Here is a 21,699-nt window from a genome sequence, read left to right as displayed (position 1 = left end):
TAACTGGGTGGGAATTGAATTCACGCTGCCTGCAAGTCAGGTGAATGTACCTCTACCGTCAGTGACTTGATATTTGGTTGGTATAAAAAATAAATCAATCATTGCACTGAGGGCAAGTTCATTTGTTGACGCCAGAGTCAATTAACTTGACTGGCAACGATACTAAAGACATCTGAATAAGGTACATTGATTGGATCGATACAACAAAAGCAGTAAAAATAAATGTGCCTGAAAACTTGTACGTTGTTCTTTCTGGGTTTATTGTTTTCAGAACAAAACACACTTTGAAACTAAAAATACTTTACTATTGTTCAGCTGTCAGCAAGATGGAATACATATCACCATAAGAGCGTGTCTCTGTTTTTGTGTGAGTGACAAGAGGGAGGGAGCTCCAACCTTCAGAAGACCGTTGCTCTGCCACTTGGTAAAGTTTTTCCTCATACGAGCCACAGGTGAGCTTTGTAACACATCTATCTAGATATAATTTAAATATTATTTTGTAGTTTATTGTTGGTAATACATGCTGCTGTTACTTCAAACTGCTTGTTTTTAATGCTCGTTCTGATGAATGTGGAATGTTCTAATACGACAATTTACTAAAGATTATGTTTAATGACTCTTTCAGTGCTGACCCACTACAATCACCACAATGTTTTTGTATCTGTTCCTTACATTGCTATGTACAACTTGCCTGGCACAATGTAAGAACTACTTTTCTATAAGCAAACGTGAACATAATTGTTGGTACCTCTGTGTAAATGAAAGAAAAACAATACATATAAAATAATGATAGAAAAAACAATGAAATTCAGACATTGTTTTTGTTTTGTGAGTAAATAGAACTACTACGAAAAAAAAAAGAAGAAGAAATGAACTCATGGAACAGACCAGGACAAAAATGATAAAAAAAACGTAATGTTTTGTTGCACAATCTTTTCAGGCAATTACAGCAATCAAAAAATTTCATTACCTTCAATAAGACTTGTGCACCTCTCAGGACGTGTTTTGGCCCAATCTTCATGAACAAACTGCTCCAGTTGTCTCAGGTTTCAAGGGTGTTTGTCCAGACGGCACGGTTCTGCTCCTTCCACAGATGATCAGTAGGATTTAAAATAGGAGCAGCCCCAGACCATAACAGAGCCTTCTCCAGGTTTCACAATAAGGACAATGTTCAACAATGTTGGTATACTTTTTGCATCTGTGAACATGGTGCTGATGTATAGTACCTTGCCAAAAAGTTCCAGTTTTGTCTCGTTTGTCCATCGGATATTCATCCAGAAGCTTTGTGGATTGTCAACATGCAGTTAGGCATTTTTTTTTCATGGTTGGTTTCCAAAAGTGGTGTCCTCCTTGGTCATCCTAGTCCACTTTGGCAATAATGACATGGGCTGCACTTGACTGTGGAGTTCACCTTTCATGTCCTTCGGGGTTGCACCTGTTACTATCCGTATTACAGTCGCCTCAGTTTGTCATCTTTCCTCCTGTAATCACATCCATGGAGGTTGGCACATTGGTGTGCAACTTAATGTATATTTTTGAATAACATGCAACTCCTGTCAAAAGAACATCCCGCGACTGAGTTGGTCGTGTAGCCTTTACCTGTCACGTGCTTGTCTGTAATTTGCTTTCTCATCTCCCAAGACAACTCTCTCCTCTGCTTCCTGAGGTCCATGTTTAGACTGTCACCAAACAGTACAGTGACTACTTATGACCGTTTAAATAGACCAACTGAGTGGTTACAGTTTTGAAGACACCTCTGATGCTAATTAGAGGACACACCAACATTTAACATGTCCCTTTGGTGAAATTTGGGGTACCATGATTTTTGTCTAGGCTTGTTTCATAAGTATTTTTTTTTTTTTTTAATAATTCTGTTGAGGCACAATTGAAAACCAATGTTGGATTTTTATTTATTGTTTTCCATGCATTTTTCATGTATTCTTCTTATTATTATTATTATGACATGTATTATTATTTTTCTTTCATTAGAGGATACCAACACTTTTGTCCATGTGCGTATTTATTTATGTTTCCTCTAGAAGAAACAATAGTTTAACACTTAGATTGTATGACCTTGCAGCTGTCGAGGACCACTCTTCCTTCTCCCCACAAGTTGGAGCTGGTGGAGGGAGCTCTTTCATGACAGAAGGAGAAGGCAGAATCACAGCAGTTAGAGTTTGGGAACTCTACAACGCTTACATCGTTGGGTCAGTCTCTTCTGCTTCAAATGGCTTTCTAGTTTTTCAGTTCAAACACTCTGGATCATTGCGATCATAATCATATAATATCCCCATTTGTATTTAAATGTGCTTTTATTTAGTCGTTTCTGTTTTGTTGCAGAATTCAGCTACGCTATGATTTTGTGTGGACCAATGTGGTTGGCCGAACATTTGGCACCGAACAGGAAATACACCTGTACAGTGGAGAAACAATTATTCAGGTTTGCCATTCACTTCTACAGCATTCCCAATGGACCAGCTTGGTTATGAAGCCCAGGTTCAAACTTGTCTCTAAGTGCGCTACATCTACATCAATGCGAAGGGCCCACACGTGTTTTAAATGACCACATTCCTTGTTTCAGGTGTCTGGGAAATATTCCAACGCCAACTACATCTTTCAGCTGATTTTTGTCACCAGCAAAGGCCGCCATTTGTTTTGTGGCCAGCCAACACAGGTGACTATCATCACAACAGACAATTTAAGTCTTCAGAACAACCCTGTGTTTACTTTTGATGCATTTGCAGACCACCTTTAACTTTTATCCACTTCACCTGGATGCCGAGCTGCGACTTCTCAGTGGCCGCTACAATGGAAATGGAATTACTGCGCTGGGAGCTCATTGGGGAGTGATGAAGTGAAAAATGTCACAAACCTAAACTAAGAGTATATACGCTTGGCAGTTAACTAATAATGATCAAAATGTACGCCTTTTAATCAGAATACAATTCAATATAATCATGCTTGTAAAATGCTACTTCGCGATTCATTAACTATAGAATAAGTTCACTGGTTACCTTTAAGAAATATGTTGGAGCCAATAACGTTTACATCATAGTGCCATGAAGAATCAGTAAATTTGAATCGTGGTGGCCGTTGAGATTAACACTCTGATATGCTTAAAAGAAAAAAAAAAAAGAAAAATGACTTTACATTTTCTATAAAACATTTTACACAACTGCAGGGAACACAAGTAATGTTTTGCACTTTTTATTCCTTTAATGTATTTACCATTTTTTTGTGTTGACATGGCAAGTACAGGAATTGCATTACACCTTTATTAACCTCATTAAAATGTATATAAACAACAAAATGTCTTTAAAAAATCTGATAAATAAACTCCATCTCTGACCTACTAATAAAAACACTTCTCTTCCTTAATGTACTGTATATGTACTAATTGTTTGGTTTGCCTAAAGCTTGTCAAAAAGTTTGCCATCAAAAGCAGCCTACTGTACAGGTTCGAAAAGAAAAATAATACACAAGTGTTGACCTCTTTTAGTTAGAGAGAGAGTCTTCTGATAAAGAAAGAAAATTAATACATGACATTAGTGCTCTTCTTTGATGGCCTTCCAAGCCCGGTAGCTGAGGTGGCTGCTACCTCCATAGCACATTGTGGTCAGGAAGGCAAAACACTGGAAAAAGAAGAAAATATATTCAGAGAACAAGACAAAACTCCAGTTAAATTTACTTCCAGTAGGTCTATGCAGCCAACTACATTTGTCCAAATTAGGGCTGGGGAAAAAAAAACTTGGTTGTGTCGACCACAAAAGTTGGATGAAACCAAAATGCATGTCTCCAAACTGATTTTAATAATTAAAACAGTTTTCTTTTGCAGCAGCAGTCGGAACTGTGTTTCCGCATGGACATTTGTAGCTGTGGATGCTGTCCACCATCAGCAAACCATATGTTCATAGAAATTGAGACGCCAAGTCTCCATAGACTGAACACGGATAAAAATATGGTTTTATGCAGTGGGTCCCAAACACCGGAACATGGCCCGCCTGCGCCACACAGAGACAGATTCTTTTTTTTTTTTTTTACAGCACGTCAGCCCTCTTTAACTCTCAATGTCGTAATCTGAAGATGAAAGTAGTTTGGCAAGAGAAGTTCTTTCCATCGCTTTTCTGGTGGTATCTCCAGAGTAACGTGGAGAAAGAAGCCATTGTGCAAGTTCAAATTATTTCAACAAGTAGCAAGTGATGAAGTGGAAACAGAAGTGATTTCTTTACGACTGCAAGGAAGCTGGCTTCCTCTCTAAGGCCACCACACCCTTCCCCCAAACAAAGAGGTGAAATATGTACAGTACTCCCTTCCCACTTCGCGCTTCACTTTTTGTGACTTCAGTGAATTTTTCCAAAATATTTATTAAAAAAGAAAAAAATCCAGCTATATTGCGGAAAGACGCAATGCTTTGAAGAGATGAGACGACTCAGAGGCTTTGTACATGCTCACAGGCATTCATACAAGGGACGTGATTGGTTGCCAGATGGGAGATTGAAGAATGAGAGTGGATTCATGCCGTGAGCTGATTGGCTGCGCATCAATCTATCCTCAAAATGAACTGTGAAACACTTTTACATTGAAAAAAAAATTCTTAAAACAAACATCCAAAGCTAAAATAAATCAACATTTCAGAAAACAAATTAACAAATGCCGAAACACAAGCTGAAACAAAACACAATGAATACAAACCGGAAAGGGAATGTACCACATTGCTGATTGACAGGAATAGACCGGATAGCAGAATTGTCTGCCACATTAAAAGAGTTGTTTTTAAGAGTCAAGTAATGGTTTCCCCCTTTGTGGGAACAAATGAGGCCACTTGATGCGGCTTTGTGCTTCATGTGGTCGCTCTTTGGAGTGTTTGAATCGCACCAAACAGCTCATCATATGATCCCTCGTAATTTGTACTTGCGTACCTGCTACATAGTGGTGCAGCCAAACAGCTTTCCAAATGATGCCGTTTATGGAAGAGTTTCTTTCTACGAAACAAACCGGATTCTTGCAGTTTGCTTTTCAAAGACCTCAAACTGATCCCAAGACCGCGTAAACGTTACATCATATCCACGACAACAGAGTAGGAGTGGCCCTCATTAAAGTATTTAACACACACCTGCGTTAAGACTCATCCTTCCATCTGGCCTATATCCGTCAAAGACCACATGATATACAAAACTGGGCCAAGCAGCTTATTATGTGTTGACCACAATGCGGAAAAAACATCACCTCGAAATGTCACACACAAGTTATTCGATCGCTTCTTTTCTTCTTTCTCTTTTGTTGAATAGCGGGTCGCAAACAATGCTTCCGGTCTCTTCCTGTCAATCAGCGATATGGTACGTTCCTTTTCCAGTTTGTGTTCATTGTGTTTTTGCTAGAATAAATGTACATAAGTAATCCCATTTTTACTCTTACTGACTTACTCAAAGCATTTAACCTAACTTCGAACCATGGGGGTGAAAAGTCATCTGTGAAGTGTGAAGAAAGTGGAGTGCGAGAGACACTGTTGCACTACAGCTGCAAAAACAGAGGACGTGTGCCCTTGTCACAGCTGGAACATTTGGCGCTTGAAATGTTGAACTTTGATTGAAACCTTTAGTACTGAAGCACTGTAAATTTATGCCTGCAACAAATGTCTGGAACAATTGACATGTTACTGCTGGTTCCCCAAAATCCTTGCAGCAGAAAACACAATGTAACTTGGGACCTCCCCAATAAAATGAGAGGTCTAGGTGCAGTGTGCTTCAGAGCGAGTGGGTGATTGGAAAACTCGGTATGTCTCTCTTCTTTAAGTTTGCGAGTGAAAGAGACAAACTCTCTTTTGCTCTGTCGTTTGTCTTAAAATCGCATACCTTTAACGAGAATCCCGCATTGCATTTTATGCAAATGTCCTTGTTGATGTTGTAACTTTCGATTTTGCACAACAACAAGGGATTAAAAGTGCATTCAACCACCAGGATCGCAAATTTCGCTAAAATGCACTGCAAGATTCGAGTTAAAATACCATAAGCCAATTTTTGGAGAAAAAAAAAACAACTTTAATGTCGTTATAATCAAAATTTCAATCCACTTCCGGGCTTTTAATCACGTTCCTTTCATAGCCAGTAGCTTGGTATTTATTCTACTCCCATTTTGGAATGGAGGGTAGACGTTACATATGAATGATTAAACACATTCATGATGTAGGTCGGAAAAAATCTTTTCCCCTCCTTGAATCAGACATGGAGTTTGCACAGCCTACCCACGAAAACATTAGTCGAGCTGCTAATAACAAGCTGGCAGCCACCTGATGAAAGCCATCAATCGTGTCATTTTTTGATCATGCACATTTTTGTAGAAATTATTATTATCATTATTTTTATTATTAGGGACTGAGCAGCAACCGCTGCAATGTCCCTTTTGTTTTTATATATTTTTTCCCGATCCTTTGATCAAATTTTTTGACCCGCTAAACATGGATGAAAACTCACCAAACTTTGCACTCTTTAGAGGCCCGAGGAGAAAATTTGTATTTTAAAGTCGGCAAACACGATGCAAACAAAATGGCTCTGTAGAGCCACATAGAATGCGAAAATAAAAAACCATCTCTGTACGTTTGACCGAGGCCTACGAAAATTGTCAAGCACGTGTAGCACCCTATTACAAACCAAGAAGTACAGAAATTGTGATTTTTCACAGGAAGCTGTGGGCGTGGCAATGCTCAGTTTGCCAATAAAATGACATTGATTTTGACGGAATAAATAAGAATGAAAACGTGCACACTTATCACGCCTGGCAAATTCATCAATGTTTTATTTGTTTACTATCTTTGTTTTAAAATATAGCTTGCTAGCGCCCCCGATAATTTCTTAAAAAAGCTTCACAATTCTGTGTCACCTTGACTACAAAACCTGCTGTAACTTGACCCACGTGAACATATTTTGTCAAAATTTCACACATTTTCTGAGAGTCTACGCTTGAAGACATCTACAAGTGTTTATTTTACAGAAGTGGTCGTGTCTTCAACTGCCTATATAAATTATTAGTTTATTTTCTATGTTAGTTTATTATCTTTTTCTGCCAGCAGTTACCCAGCTATACCTCATATTTGGTTGGAAGAGTGTTTTGGCCTTTATGATGCTGCAACACATAGATTGTGCATTTTCATTTAAAGCTGTTGCCAGGGCAATGTTGTATTTGGCAAGCAAACACTTCGTTGGAGGGTATAAATTTGTATGATAACTCATGAAACTTTGCTGCAACATCAGTTCTGGCAGCAGCATGGAAATTCCAAGTTATTGTGTGAGTTCAAAAGAACAACTCTATAACGCCCCTACAAAATCGAAGTAGCTCTTGTTGTATGTGTCAACAAACTTGAGCAAAAGTTGGAGGCACATGTAACAGCCCAAGATCTTCAAAAAGTCTCAGAAGCCCTACTCTAAACTCAAAAGGAAGTCAGTTTTTAATTTCCATTAAATATGTTGGCCTTTTATTGTAGTTATGTTTTATTAAAATTGGTTTTAATCTGATGTACTTAATTTTCCAAAAATTGCAATTGCAATGTGCCAGTATGCCAACATGCCAGAACCTCAACGTTGCCAGGGATGCGAGGGTCCATTAGAGGTGCTTGCAGCTCTAGTTTTATATTGTTCTACGTTTGTTGTACTGTTGAATAAAAATAATTGAAATTAATGAATTATGTTAATAAAATGTTGAATTACTCTATAATTGTCTATGGTGTCAATACCAATTCATAAAAATTGTCAATTTAACAGCAATGAAAAAAAACCCACTTTTACATATAAAAAAGTATCTCGGCAGACCACTTCACAAACATGTCACAAAAGATTGATACACAGCTTATTTAAGTATGTACCTTCTGTGATCCAGTGGAATGGCATTTCATTGTTCTGCTTGTTACTAAATGTCATTGGCTTGGATAAATGAACTAAAAATTGGTCATAAGTCACAGTTTTAATGCACTTTACCATTTAACATTTTATTGTAGAAGAATGTCTTAAAAAATCTAACGTCAAACTGTCCTGCAAAAATGATCAGACCATGCAAATAGTTAGGTCACCACAAACACATTTATCTGAGCTTTATAGGAGGTCATTGATCACAGTGCTTCTCCTTATCCCTTAGGACCCGGCTGACCTAGGCCCCGCCCCGCTCCCCACTATGTCTTTTAGTCACTGACCAAGGTTAAGCAATATTAAAACATTGCTTGCCTTGATAAATATTTATGAGACATCCTAACTTCCCACTACAATAACTGCTTTGAATTACAGCGAATAAATTGAGAAATCTAATCTGTCTGTTTTCCTTTAAAAAAATCTTGTGGAAAAATAGCCTTTATCACTTTGTATTGTATTGTTACTAATATGTGCAGTAGTTTGGCCATACAAATGTCTGTTTGTTTGTGAAACAGGAGTTCTTACTGCAGATGCGGCCCAGCAGTTGTGGGTGTGTCGCCCCGCGACAGTACTCTGCAGGGAAACGACTTCTAGCACTGCTGTCAGCAGATAAAGAGCTGTAGCACTGCTGTTGAAACACAGAGACTGGAAAAGAAAAACAATGAAACAGATGTAAGCCAACTTGTCAGGCACTTGCCTTGAGTCTCAAATCAGGAGCATCAATCACAGAGAAAGTATACAGTATCACTCAACATATTAGACTGAGTCAATGATCATCAACTCTGAATAAAAAGGAAACCAAACACCCAAAATCTTACTCAGGAATGCAGATAAAACAATAAAGTTTTTGCCAAAAATATGAACGGTTCTCAAAGTCTTAGTTGTTACACATGCATTTAGTTTTACCAGTGTAGTCCAGGGAACTTGGGGCATCCTGTTTTGGGCTCCGGTGAGATAAATAATAAAGAGGCAAATGGTTATGACCCAGTAAGAGATGGAAGCGAACATAACCCAGCAGAGGGCAGGGAGATGAAAATATTGTGTGCCAGCTAGCAGAATCCACACCAACATGCCACAGACCTGCAGGACAGGAAAAAGAGGATGTGACTGTTGAGTTGCTGTAACTTGTGTAAGGAAAGTTTTTGTTTCACAGAGAAAGACTGAATTGAAACGGCTTATAAAACAGCTGACACTGTATACCAGTAACCACTATATAGTTTTAGTCCATTTGACCCAATAATGACTTTTTAAATGCCCTGCACCCTTGGAGAGTGCATCTACAACAAGCCCCCCCACCCAAAAAAAAAAAAACGATTGGACCACTCATGTTTCACTGCATTGCAGTGGTCCCCAACGGGTGGGCCGCGAAAATGACAGAAAAAAAAAACTTGCAGTACTTCCAGTTTATTTATTATTCGGGGCTGAAAAAACATTTTATTTTGAAAAGTGACCGGCTTCTCTCTGTTCCATCCACCTATGATGACCTCTAAGATACTAATTCGCATTATGTTTATATTAAACCCACAAGCTAGCCAAACAAGTAAGAAATAAACCCCAAAAACATAGAGCACGTACAAAGCCCGCTCTGCACAATATGTGGCGACTGACTGTATCGCATATCGCTTTGAATGAGGTCGCCTCACTAAAATATCACCTGTCATACTCTTGATTAACAAAGTGAAAGAGAAATGAGCTTAAATAAAACCCTAACAAAGAAAAGTGTGACGCTTGTTATGGTTTTACCGTAGCACACAATGACCCTCATTGTTTGACCTAATAAGAAAATGTTGCTTTTTATTGTGTTCATTAAATACAAGTGATTAAAATTACCTTCATAAAGTGCCATGAATTATTTCGAATGTTACATTCTTCTCAGACATTTGAAAGCAAATGTAACGCCCGACAAGGAAACCTGCCCTTCCAGTTTCACTGCAATTGCCCTGCTGAAAACACATTTAGCTCTCATGTCAACCAACATTTTGTGTCAGTCACACTTGCGTTTATTTAATTGAGATCTTCATCTGAAGTTAACCTAATGTATAAGAATAATACAATCTAAACACTTTTGAATGATGTATCCCAAGGGTGAATCATCAGGATATTTTGACTTTTTGCTTTTGTAGATTTTTGTCTGTCAGATTTGACTGTTTTGAGAAAATACGTTCTGACTTGTTTCATTGAGCTCATTTGGGAAGGATGCAAGACAATGAGCAGGTGGGGCGGAAGAGTGCTACATGCTTTTCATTAACATCCTATTTGGTTGAGACTTCTTATTGAGTTGTATTTTGAACTATATGACAAAAGCTATGGCAGTTTTGAAAACTATAAGAGGTAAATAATTGAGACAATTATAATAATGAATACATATTCTACAGGAACTAATTGTTGTGCGTTTAGCCAAATTATTTCAAAATGTTCAAATTCATCAGTTTCTTAACAGTTTAAATCCTTCACCACCATTGAACAAGTCTGTCAATAATGATACAAAGTCATGGAAAGACATGTTCTTAAAATATATGTTTGAGCTTACTATTTCTGTCATGAGGAGAATCCCCAGAGCCATCGAGGTGAATCGCTGGTCGAAGGCCAACGTAGAATATGAGATGCTGCTTTCTGGTAGAGTGGAAGGCTTTTGGTCCAACACTATTGTGGTTCTCTCCATGATGCCCTGATGCAGATTGTCTTTGTGCACTCAGTGAGACCGATTCTATTGTTGAGGAAGTTGTGTCGGAAACCAAGAAGGCCACCCCCGTTTTCAATCAGATAAATACTGTCCCTTCTCATGGACAGGACACGCTCCATAAACATTTGAGTATAGTTCCCAGTTTACTTGGAATTTATTCATGCATCTCAACACGTGATGTCATTTTCAGTGGACAGCAAGTGGCAAAATGCGTTTTTAAAGGTATTAATCCTACATGAAAAATAATAATCCATCCATTATCTGTATAACTTGTCCGCATAAGGGTCGTGGGGGGTGCTGGAGCCTATCCCAGCTGTCTTTGTGCAGTAGGCGGGAAACACCTTAAACTGGTTGCCAGCCAATTGCAGGGCACACATAGACGAACGACCATCCGCGCTCACACTCGTACCTTGGGGCAATTTAGAGTGTCCAATCAACCTGCCATGCATGTTTTTGGAATGTGGGAGGAAACCGGAGTAGCCGGAGAAAACCCACACAGGCACGCGGAGAACATGCAAACTCCACACAGAAAGGCCGGAGCCGGGATCGAACCCACGACCTCTGCAGTGTGAGGCCGTAGTGCTAACCAGTCGCTCACCATGCCACCTGAAAAATAACGACATGATCAAATTCATTATAGACAAAACATTAACTTTTAACTGCTGAATATTATTGCAAACTTAGTAAAGTATCCTTTTAATGTAATATAAGGCAGAGGACATTTCAGCCGACTTCAAGCAGTCTTTCCATTTCCATATCCTCCTTTTAAAGATTCTTTAAATCCTATTGTGGGTCCAAAATGCTTTTTACTAAAGAAAAATGTTTTTCAGCTTGACTACTTCAAATATTGCAGAATTAATCTCTTGAAAAACTGCATTCAGTACTTTAACTAGTAATCTTATTCCTAAGCATTTCTACAACATTAAGCCACACAGGTTTTGTCAAATGCATCTCCACGACACTTCAATGTCAGTCTCAATCTGCATCAACATCCCAGAAAACAGTGCTGCTGAAATCTTTAAGAACATTACAGTTACAATCTATAACAAGAAAGTATGCACGGCGCTAAACCGGCGTTAGAGGGCGCTATAGCCCACATCGTTCAGCCTCTCGGGCAATTTATTTATCTATGTATCTACTCATTTATTTAATCTTAAAAACATTCAAAATATTACAAGTAGCCATTCTGTTCGAGTATAGTGCCTGTTCCCGTGTATGGGCTACAGCTCTGTCCTGTGTGTGTTTCTGAGTGCAGGCAAGGGCGGAGTGAGTCAATTACTTAGAACAGTGATTCTCAACATTCTTTCAGTGATGTACTCCTTGTGACATATTTTTCCGCCAAGTACACCTGGACCAGCGCAAAACATTTTTGGGCTAAAAAAAAATGTAATCATGCCATCAGAGCAGGGGGGCAACGGTATCCAGACACAACAGCCCCCTCCCCACAAAAAAACAAACAAACAAAAAAAAAAATATATATATAACGATTTCATTTTTTAAATGTAGCCTATAAATACAAGTGTTTGAGTAGTGTCACACCTTTATTTCAAACTTTTCTTGAGCGTTTCATTGAGCCATATGTGGCTCTTTCTACGCTGACACATCATAACTTCCCTACTGTCTTTTAATCGCTTTGAAAAGCTCGTTTTCATGCCTGCATAATCTTTCTCCTTCTCCCTCTTTCTTTTTCGGTTTTGTGCCCCTGAGCACTTTCGATTTTGCTTCTCCATCTTTAGCATCATCAGACCTTTGAATTGTAAACACTCGCAGCTCGCGTACTCGAGTGCGCGCGCACTGGACTCCTCTGACGTGCCTCTATTAGTATTAGTGATTAGATCAAACCATAGCCGTGAACAAAAAGCTGTTTAATACATAAAATGGCCATCCAAAAATTAGTTTCCTCGCATCGCTTTACCCTCTAGCGTGGCGCCCATGCGCCGCATATGCCGCATATACTTTTGGCGCCACTGCATCAGAGTCTGATTTATTAAACTTTAGAACCATTCAAACTTCATTTGTATCGGTCCACAAAAAAACAATCAACGAATTGTCCTGTTTTGGATCATAGAAGAGATCTGTTATCAGGTCTTCAGCGACAGTAAATGGCTTTTTGGTTTTCGCTACGAGCAAAGACACCACTTTAGAGGCTTCGGCATCATATTTTGAGATGAACTGAATTCAGAGTTTCCTCTTGTTACCAACGTGACATCCATGTTTCGTCTCAAGATGGCGCTGCAGCTTCGCTGGCTTCATGCAACGCTTAGCAAGTTTCTCGCCACAGAAAAAAAAACACACAATGCCTCGGGTTTGTTGCAACTCGTGGATGTAAATCCAAGTAAAATATAATCTTGAACCGGAATTTTGTCAACTCTGGTTTGACCTTCTTTTACACTTGTGCCTCCGTTTTGTTCGGAAGACTTGCGATTCAACTAGTATCTATTGCAAATGTGTTTGTGTTTTAATTTGTGTTCTTGCTGATTTATATTACACAATATGGAAAGCGCTTTGTTACAGCCCCATCTGTTGTGAAAAGCGCTATAAAAATAAAATTGTATTGTATTGTATTGTATTGGCTCCATTGTTTGCATCTTCAAGTGACTGACAGGTAATCAGAATTTGGTCGAACTATTGTAGTTTGGAGGTGAATCAGGGTTTTCAAAATATGAAATTAAAAAACCTACTAAAAATGAAATTCATATTATGACCATATATTGTCCTGAAACATTTAATAAATTCAATAATTGTTTTGAAATGATTTTTCCATGTTTGTTTTATTTAAGATTTCGCGTAACCCCCAGGAGTTCCTTCAAGTATTCCGAGGGGTATGCTACCCCCATTTGAGAAAAACTCGTTTAATAAATATGTGCTTAAAGGATTTAAACTAAGTCAGGTTTTGGAGTTTTTATTTTTCAAAATTGTGACACAATTTTACCCCATTTTTTCCCCACAAATGATTATCAGCAACAAATAACGGTTATCGGCCTCCATGACCACTAATAATCAGTATTGGTATCGGCTCTAGAAAAAGCAGATCGGTTTATCACTAGTGTAAGTAGATCAAATGCTTAATGCTCGTGTTTGCACCAGTCATGTCATTATGGGGAAAAATTTTAATGATTATTATTCAATTTATAAATACGTTCAAATGTACTTTGCAAATACTTTTGAACGTGTTTGCCAGTCAAAAATGGTCACTCAATATTGGCAGTTCCTTGCTTATGTACAAACATGCTTGTGGTGTGTCTCATTCTTCGGCTGGAAAAAAAAACAAGATCATTTTTCAAGAAAGGGAAGGCATGAAAATGATTTTTTTTTTTATTTTGAGCCTGACCCAAATTATGAAAGTGATATTTGTTTGTGTTAAATAAGGCCTTGAGATAATTTGTGTTTTTTTGCTAATTTCACTGGATTCAGTTTTTTTTTAAAACTCCCTGACTGTTAATGATAACACATTAAAAAGAGTTTCCAATAAATGTAACTAAAAATTATAGTTCAAGTTGCTGTAAATGGGACTACTTTTTTTTTCAACTCATCTACAGGAGAAGTCAACCCCACCAAAATTATTCGCAATAATATGTTCTATGCGCCTTTACTAGTCTAAAAATGGCATTCTAATTAGTAATGTCTTTTTGTCAACTGAAAATGACATGACAGTTGCTCAGGGCTCAGGTAACAACCAAAAACGCCTCACCTCTTTTCTGAAGCTGAGCCCTGAGCAACTGTGATGTAATTTCCAGTCAAAAGAGACTAAGGTGATCTTCGAGGCCCTCAGCAGGTTAACGCAGAGCCTGCTCAACTAGTTTGTGATTAATAACTAAATTGTGTCACCAATTATGTTTCTCATTAAATAATGATTACTCATTAACGATAAATGACAATGAAACCACTCAAAGCAGAACAAATATGAGTGATTAGCATCTCACTAGTCCCCCGAAAATTCAGCTGGGACAGACTTTAGCTCACCCGCAATTCTAATAGGATAAGTGGAAAGAAAGTGGATTCATGGATGCAAGAAAATCCTCAAACTTTTTCACTCTTTTGCAATAAGCCAATCCGCTAGGGGGCAGTAGTTACACACAGTCTATAACTAATAGGCCGCAGGTCTTGTAAGGGTAGTGTGAGGAGGGACAAAAGAATCCAATCATGACGTTGGTTTGCTCGGGAATTTTAGGAAGACGGTCCATGCAATTGGTCATGAACAACAGTTTACTAAACAGATGTTTAAAATTCCAAATAGTGGTCAATCATAAAAAAATGCATTTAAAAGTAGAGCACACTCATTGATATTGAACTATTACAATCATGCTGCCAACTTTTTAAAATTCATTTTGGCATTTTTGTTTGTATTAACATTTAATCAGAGGAATTAAATGTTGATTGGCCCAAGCAGTGGCAGACAGCAATTTTGGATGCATGCTGCTCAATGAGATATTGAAATAATGAGATTCGAACAATCCAATTGTACGAATCACAACAATAAAATTGCACACAAAATAATGAATTTGTTGTTAAAAATACGCAAACAAAATAACCTTTGCATTTGAATGAACTGTTGGTTTCCTATCAGTTATTGTAGGCCTACATTTCCGCATATTTAGTTCTCAGAAGAGTGATTTTCCTTCCACCCAATGCTGACCTGACTACAGGCCTCCGGGAATAATTGGAGAAATATTTCTGATTTCGTGATTATAATAACAGCAATAAAGACTATTATGGAGAAACATTTGCGAAATATGATTTTATGAACTTAAATGACTAGAGTAATTTTGTGATTATTTTTTTGCTCTAACCATAATAAATCCAACAAAATGTTGAGCATTGTATGACTGCCGTTAACGCAAATACTGACTGTAAAGAGACAGACAGCACACACTGTATCTTCTCGAAATGACAAAGCTTTTCTTAAGGGTCTCTCTCCATCGTCCCCTCCTTCAGCTAGCTTTCCCACCATTGTCTCCTTCAGTTCTGAACTCCTCTTCCCCTATCATTCTCGCCCCCCTCTTCTGTCCTCTGCTTCCTCTTCAGCTTGCAATGTGATGAGATTCACAGGCTTGTATCATTGTCACTGACACATACACACTGCTCCTTTTATTCAAACCCTGTAAATAACCTAAACTCTGCATGAACCCACATCCCCTCAAAACACACACACTCCCATATGCACGCGCACGCACTAATATATGTGTGTTAGGCCAGCTGCAGCACTGCAATTGGCCAATGTGGCTTCCTGCTCTGATGAAGATATTTTAATGTGCTCACTTAAAGACACACACACACACACACGCACACGCACCCCCACACACACGCACACGCCCACCCCCCCACACGCGCACACACGCACGGACACATGCTAAGCCTTGCCTGGAAAACATCTGCCATATCCCACAGCACATGAATACATGCTGGCAACGAACATACCCTATGCAGGCACACACAGTATCTGCAAACCTACAATCACTATCCAGGCAGCCCTTCCCTGTTTAACCACCAGGCCTGCCATCAGTTTGAAAACAGCTCAAGCGCACTCTCTGAGACCACCACTGCAGTGCTACACTTGGAAGCTCCTCTTGGCGGTATAAAGAGGTCATTATTTCAGTTTGTTACTGCTTCATATTTCCATAACCATGAACAACTTACTGGTTGTAACAAAACCTATAGAAGACGTTTTTATTTTTTATAGATGCCTTCAGATGACATGACACTGGCTTTTTCTCTTTTATATTAGTGTCAACAAAAAACAAATCAATATGTTGTTTATTTTTTACATATTTCTCGTTTTGATATGATATGCATGGTTTTGGAATGCTGGATGAAGCCTGAGGACTCCATATTCATATCCAAAACATGAGAATTGTGAAGGAGAATACTAACCACTTGTGCAACATGCAGCAGTGACAGACAGACACACAGACAAGCAGAAGGTAGATAGATAACGTCAATTGGTGAGAGAAAGAAGATTTTATATTTTTCTAAAGTTTGTCAAACCATTCCACATGACCAGTTTGTAAATTTGTTAAATGTAGAGAAGAGTGGTTCGCTTCACACACAACAAATTACAACCCAACCCTCCCCCAGCCGTTTCATGCACGCACACACACCCCTACCCCCACACGCACACACACACACACGCACGCACATAGTTTGCAAATATTGTGCCATATTAGCTGTCTTTTGCACGTCTCGGAACAAAACACTGTGTTTAAGTTACCACTGGGCCTTGCAAACCAACACTGCTGGAGTGTGGCGCTTGTGGGCAGTTTTAAGAAATGTTTCGAAAATAAATGTCTGCAAAAATGTCTCCATTTAGATCATATTTAAGAATCCAAGAAAGGTATTAGAACAGTCTTTGAATTAAATATGCTTCATATTTGGTGATTTTGCATACAATTCCAAGATATTATTCAAGTAAATATCTGTTATAAGCTTCGCAAAAAATTGTAGTTGAAAAATGTGATTGATCATGGGGTTAATCCTGGAATTTTTTGTGATTAATTAGTTAAAAAAAAAATAATCACTTGACAGCACTTATATATATATATATATATATATATATATATATATACACACACATATATATATTGGTCGATATTGATATATATTGAATTTTTTTCTTTCTTTTTTGTTTTTTTACTGTTGAACCATGGAAAAAAAAGGTTGACATGAAAATTAAGGTTAACATAAAACTTAAAAGCAAATATAGGAGAAATTTTCACAGGACAGCAACAATATAAAACTTATTAAGACTTAAAGAAGTCAATGCAAGAATGAAAAAGTCAACTGGTTATCATAAATATTAAATAAACTTATTTCATATCAGTCAATGTTGATAATTATGTCATGTCATGTCATTTTCCACACCGCTTATCCTGTACAGCAGGGGTGGGCAAACTTTTTGATTGGGGGGGCCACAATGGGTTCCAAAATTTGACAGAGGGGCCGGGCCAGGAGCAGATGGATGGAGTGTTTTGGTAACCTTACCTCATCGAGACAAAAAATACATTTAATTTTAAATGAAAATGGACCAAATGCATCACAACAAAATAGTTGTCTTTGATACAACGTAATATTTAGAAAATAAAACATCAACAAAGTTTATTCAATTAATTTTTTTCAAGTTTGGCGGGCCAGATTAAAACGTTTAATGGGCCGCATGTGGCCCCCGGGCCGTAGTTTGCTCACCCCTGCTGTACAGGGTCGCAGGAGGGTGCTGGAGCCTATCCCAGCTGACTCCGGGCGAAAGGCGCACTACACCCTGAACTGGTCGCCAGCCAGTCACAGGGCAGAGTTGAGAATTATTGATTCATTATTCTTTTTTTACCTTTAACTCAGTGGTGGGCAAACTTTTTGATTGGTGGGCTACAATGGGTTCTAAAATTTGACAGAGGGGCCGGGCCAGGAGCAGATGGATGGAGTGTTTTGGTAACCTCACCTCATCGGAGAAAAAAATACATTTAATTTTAAATGAAAACGAACCTGTTGGGGTTTGCTTTTCCAGAGCCGCCCGAAAAGCAATTTAGGGACTCCACAAATGCAGGCACAGAGAAGTGGGGTTCTTAATAAAAGGTATTTATTAATACAACAAAAATTCTTATGTACACTATAACTATACCTACAATCACGCGATACCGAAAAGTGCAACACAAAACGCTGGTGGAAAACTGCACCAGGAAAATAACGACGAAACCAAAATCTAGTGATGGGTCCAGCGACACTGAGCCGTCGATGCGCGCGCCGAGCTTCCAGGACAAACCCCGTGTTGGTGCGCGTACTGCTTTAAGAAAGTCACGTGACCACTACCGGAATCGTGTCGACATAGTGGTCGCGCGCCAAACTGTGTTCATAAGGAAGCGCATCTGTCAACAGGATGGACGCTCAAAACAAGCATCGAGTCATTGCCGCGTTACTTTACGTTAAATATCCGCAAGATGGAAGACGTCACTGTTGATGCGCACTCAGAGGTGCAGCGCTATATGTCCGCAGGACACGTTGCACGTACGGAAGACCCGCTCTTATACTGGAAGTCCATGGAGGCAACGTTCCCTCACCTATTTATATTAGCCACACAGGCGTTGTGCACACTGGCCTCTTCTCAAAGGCGGGGGAAATTGCCTCAAAAAAAGAAATAGACTGAATAACAAAACGCTGGAGAAACTAATTTTTTTAAATAAAAAACTTTAATTACAATGAGTCCATTGTCATTCACAACACTTTTACTTGGGCATTCAGACAGATGTTCACTTAATTTATCAACTGCGTCTCGAATATCAAAGATTTTTTTTTATGAAATTGCGTGCATGTAAAAATAATGTGAAAGCAAATGCCTAATCAGAATCAGAAATCCCTTTGTCATTGTACTCAAATGTGCAACGAGATTAGAGAGCTCCCCTCTCCAGTGCAATACAACAATAATTCAGTTAAATATATAAATTAGATAAATAAGAGAATAATTAGTGCAATGGAAAGTAATACGAAATAGGATATATAAAAACACATCACGTCGCTAATCAATGGAATTGGATAAAATTAGTTTGACAGATCAGTGTCAGATGACCCTGTCAAATGTTTCCTGCAGGTCCACCAGGTGTCAGTATTCAGCAACACAGTGTCAACACAGTGTCAATACATTGTGTCACTATGTCGAAACGATACAGGATGCCTCATCTACCCATCACTACCAAAATCGCTTGCAAAAGGCAAGGAACAAAAGGGAACGAAAATCGATTACCACCAAAGGAAATGGAAAGCCAATCGAGGAACGGACGCGACCGAGAAGGACAAAGGCTGAGAGCGGAGTCATTAACCAGAAACAAGATCGAGAAATACGTGAGGCAAACATTGAGGAATCGAGAATCAACACTTGGTTCATGAACTTGAGCAAAGGAATAATCCGACGCTGAGACGACAGCGCGGCGCGTTTAAGTAGCGTAGCAATCACTGAAGTCAATGGGCAACAGGTGCGTGGCAGGTGGGCGCGTTTCTCCAGCCGTGACGACAAGACAAGAACAGGTGCTGAAGGGAACGCCCCCAAGTCAGCTGAGCAGACAATAACAAACACAAGGCATGACAAGAACGGACCATGACAAAACCAAAGCATTACACCAACATATCTGTCTTTGACACACCACAGTATTTATAAAATAAAACATTAACAAGGTTCATTTATTTAATTTTTTTCAAGTTCGGCGGGCCGGATTAAAACGTTTAACGGGCCTCATGTGCATTTACCCACGCCTGCAATAACTGTTTTGTGTACATTGTAATGTAGTGTACTGCAGTATCACCTCCATTGATGCTTTAAAGCTTATTTGCATTAGATTAGATGTTACACCAAAAAACATTTTTAATACATTAGCCTTCATTCAATGTTCATAGCAGTGGTGGTATAATTATACTCATGTCATGTTTAGTCCCTCTCCCAGGGTATTGTTTTTCATCACTTTCCGTATTATGCTGAGCTTGGTGGCCTGAAGGTGGCACAGGTAAAAGTTCAGCAGGGACAGGCACACCAGTATAAAATTGCAATCAACTACTTATCTTAAGGCTTCCCAGCTCACAAGCATGTTGCTGGATCATTCTTTTGTCCTCCGTTTGCTATGTGCATTCTGGTTTGCTCCTGTTTTGTAACAGCCTAGTCTTGTTGTTCCTGGAAGCAAGTTTTGTTTGTTCTAGTAATAGTAATGTAAAAAAGACTGATATGTTTCATGTTTTTGGGCAGGCAGTGTTTATGCAGCTAGCCTGGGGTCCTTCGTAACTTTGGCGGTGAGGTCGAGCGAGAGAGAGATGGGGAGACAGAGTAGCCAGTTCGAAGAGCAACTTACTAAGCAGTTGGAGTGTGCCGCTGATAGTTTTACGACTCGTCCAGTGCGTTAGTCTTTAAAGTTGTATCTGTGCATATCTCAAGTATGCGTCCACGAGAAGTGAGGAGCATCACCTTTCAGCAGTGGCGGGTCGTCAAGGACTTTTCTGCAGGCCTAACATAATCAAGAAAAAAATGGTCATATTCTTCAAATTGATGTCATATTATACCCTAACGTTGTATTTTTAGGTGAGTGTTATTATCCAAACAGAATTCCGCTAGCTCGTGTTACCAGAGAGATTTCACAATACCAGTAGCACGCACTATTGCTCCGAGGCCTTCAGATACAATTGTGCGGGCATCTCTTCTGTCAAAGACTATGGGCTTTTAGAGTTGATAGACAGTTGCAATAGCCAATCAGTTCACGAGTTGGTTACAGTGAGCCATCTCGCTGGCCTTACGCTGAAGGCGATGAACGCGTTTTGTGATTGGATGCTCACTCGTGGAATCAACACACTGTGAGTCGTAACGTTTCAGTGTGTATTTTTCTCTGTTGGCGAAGCTTAAGTCGTCCTGCTACCGACGAGTGGGCACCAAGGTTAGCATTAACTGGTTCTACGTTTTGCTCACGTATGTTATTATGGCTTGTTCACCGTATATGATGTGAGGCCAACGTGCCAACAAATCGTCGACCATTCTGCCCCACTGTTGTAATATTGGCTGTTACTTGCCAAACTGTTGGATAAATTGATCAAAGCAGCCACCTTCCTCCTCCTCATTCCTCCATCTTTTATCACTTGCCCTTTCCAAGAATCCTGGCCACAAAGTGGCGCTTTGGCCGGTGCTCCCGGCTTCGGTAAGATAGAAATCTGAACCATCTGATTTACATTCAAGGTTTGCACAGGGCTATTGACATAGCTTCCACAACATTAATGGTCCTTCGAGCTGGATAGTATGTTGAATTCAAGCTAGATGAGATGGATGCTTCTCAGTATGAAGCATACGGTGCTCGCCCCACTGCCACAAGTGGTGCCCCTCCGCAATGAAGACTATGAGAACTATTTAGAAGACCTTGGATCTAAATGGTATGGACAGACGACCACTAAGGGAGTGGCCGAGTTAATCCCTTTTTCCTCCCAGTGTTCTATCCCCTCCCATACGCGGTCTAGTCAGGATGTTGACCTCCAGCAAAACCGTGCATCCTACACACCAGAGAAACAGCTAGGCCGACCGATACGTCAACATAGAGAACCTGAGGGGTTCCGTGATCCATTGAACCCTCTCCATACATTGAGCCCTGCCACTCACCAAGTCCTGGTCTCCAG

At 39.3% G+C, this 21,699-nt stretch overlaps 2 protein-coding genes across 3 annotated transcripts; one reads left to right on the top strand and one right to left on the bottom strand.

Annotated features, from left to right (window-relative positions):
* The first annotated feature begins 336 nt into the window (after positions 1 to 336).
* LOC148329629 (zymogen granule membrane protein 16-like) lies at positions 337 to 3,331 on the top strand. The gene is made up of 6 exons (XM_088307040.1): positions 337 to 452; positions 626 to 701; positions 2,081 to 2,207; positions 2,341 to 2,440; positions 2,582 to 2,674; positions 2,745 to 3,331. The coding sequence occupies exons 2-6, from the start codon at positions 650 to 652 to the stop codon at positions 2,856 to 2,858; spliced, it is 486 nt and encodes a 161-aa protein (XP_088163166.1). The 5' UTR covers positions 337 to 452; positions 626 to 649; the 3' UTR covers positions 2,859 to 3,331.
* LOC148329628 (CKLF-like MARVEL transmembrane domain-containing protein 8) lies at positions 3,198 to 10,861 on the bottom strand. 2 transcript variants are annotated; one of them, XM_088307037.1, is made up of 4 exons: positions 10,426 to 10,861; positions 8,802 to 8,975; positions 8,421 to 8,540; positions 3,198 to 3,632 (listed from the first exon to the last, which is right to left on the bottom strand). In XM_088307037.1, the coding sequence occupies exons 1-4, from the start codon at positions 10,555 to 10,557 to the stop codon at positions 3,546 to 3,548; spliced, it is 513 nt and encodes a 170-aa protein (XP_088163163.1). In that variant the 5' UTR covers positions 10,558 to 10,861; the 3' UTR covers positions 3,198 to 3,545. The 2 variants fall into 2 exon arrangements, with proteins under 2 accessions (XP_088163163.1, XP_088163164.1); XM_088307038.1 differs by lacking the exon at positions 8,802 to 8,975.
* Between the last annotated feature and the right edge of the window lie 10,838 nt (positions 10,862 to 21,699).

The sequence above is a fragment of the Idiotropiscis lumnitzeri genome, chromosome 10 (genome assembly GCF_059441095.1).
Source record: "Idiotropiscis lumnitzeri isolate Australia: NSW breed Sydney's pygmy pipehorse chromosome 10, RoL_Ilum_1.0, whole genome shotgun sequence".
Taxonomy (NCBI): Eukaryota; Metazoa; Chordata; class Actinopteri; order Syngnathiformes; family Syngnathidae; genus Idiotropiscis; species Idiotropiscis lumnitzeri.
Note: the sequence above shows the minus strand (reverse complement) of the source record. Positions and strands in the feature narration are given on the sequence as shown.

Bases quoted from the DNA above. Each gene is read 5' to 3' on its own strand.
- LOC148329629 (XM_088307040.1), top strand. From the start codon at position 650: ATGTTTTTGTATCTGTTCCTTACATTGCTATGTACAACTTGCCTGGCA. The intron at 2,441-2,581 runs GTTTGCCATTCA...TCCTTGTTTCAG, and splicing joins GTGGAGAAACAATTATTCAG to GTGTCTGGGAAATATTCCAA. The intron at 2,675-2,744 runs GTGACTATCATC...ATGCATTTGCAG, and splicing joins TTTGTGGCCAGCCAACACAG to ACCACCTTTAACTTTTATCC.
- LOC148329628 (XM_088307037.1), bottom strand. From the start codon at position 10,557: ATGGAGAGAACCACAATAGTGTTGGACCAAAAGCCTTCCACTCTACCA. The intron at 8,541-8,801 runs GTAAAACTAAAT...TTTCTTTTCCAG, and splicing joins AAGTTCCCTGGACTACACTG to TCTCTGTGTTTCAACAGCAG. The intron at 3,633-8,420 runs GTAAGAACTCCT...TTCTTTTTCCAG, and splicing joins ACTGCTGGGCCGCATCTGCA to TGTTTTGCCTTCCTGACCAC.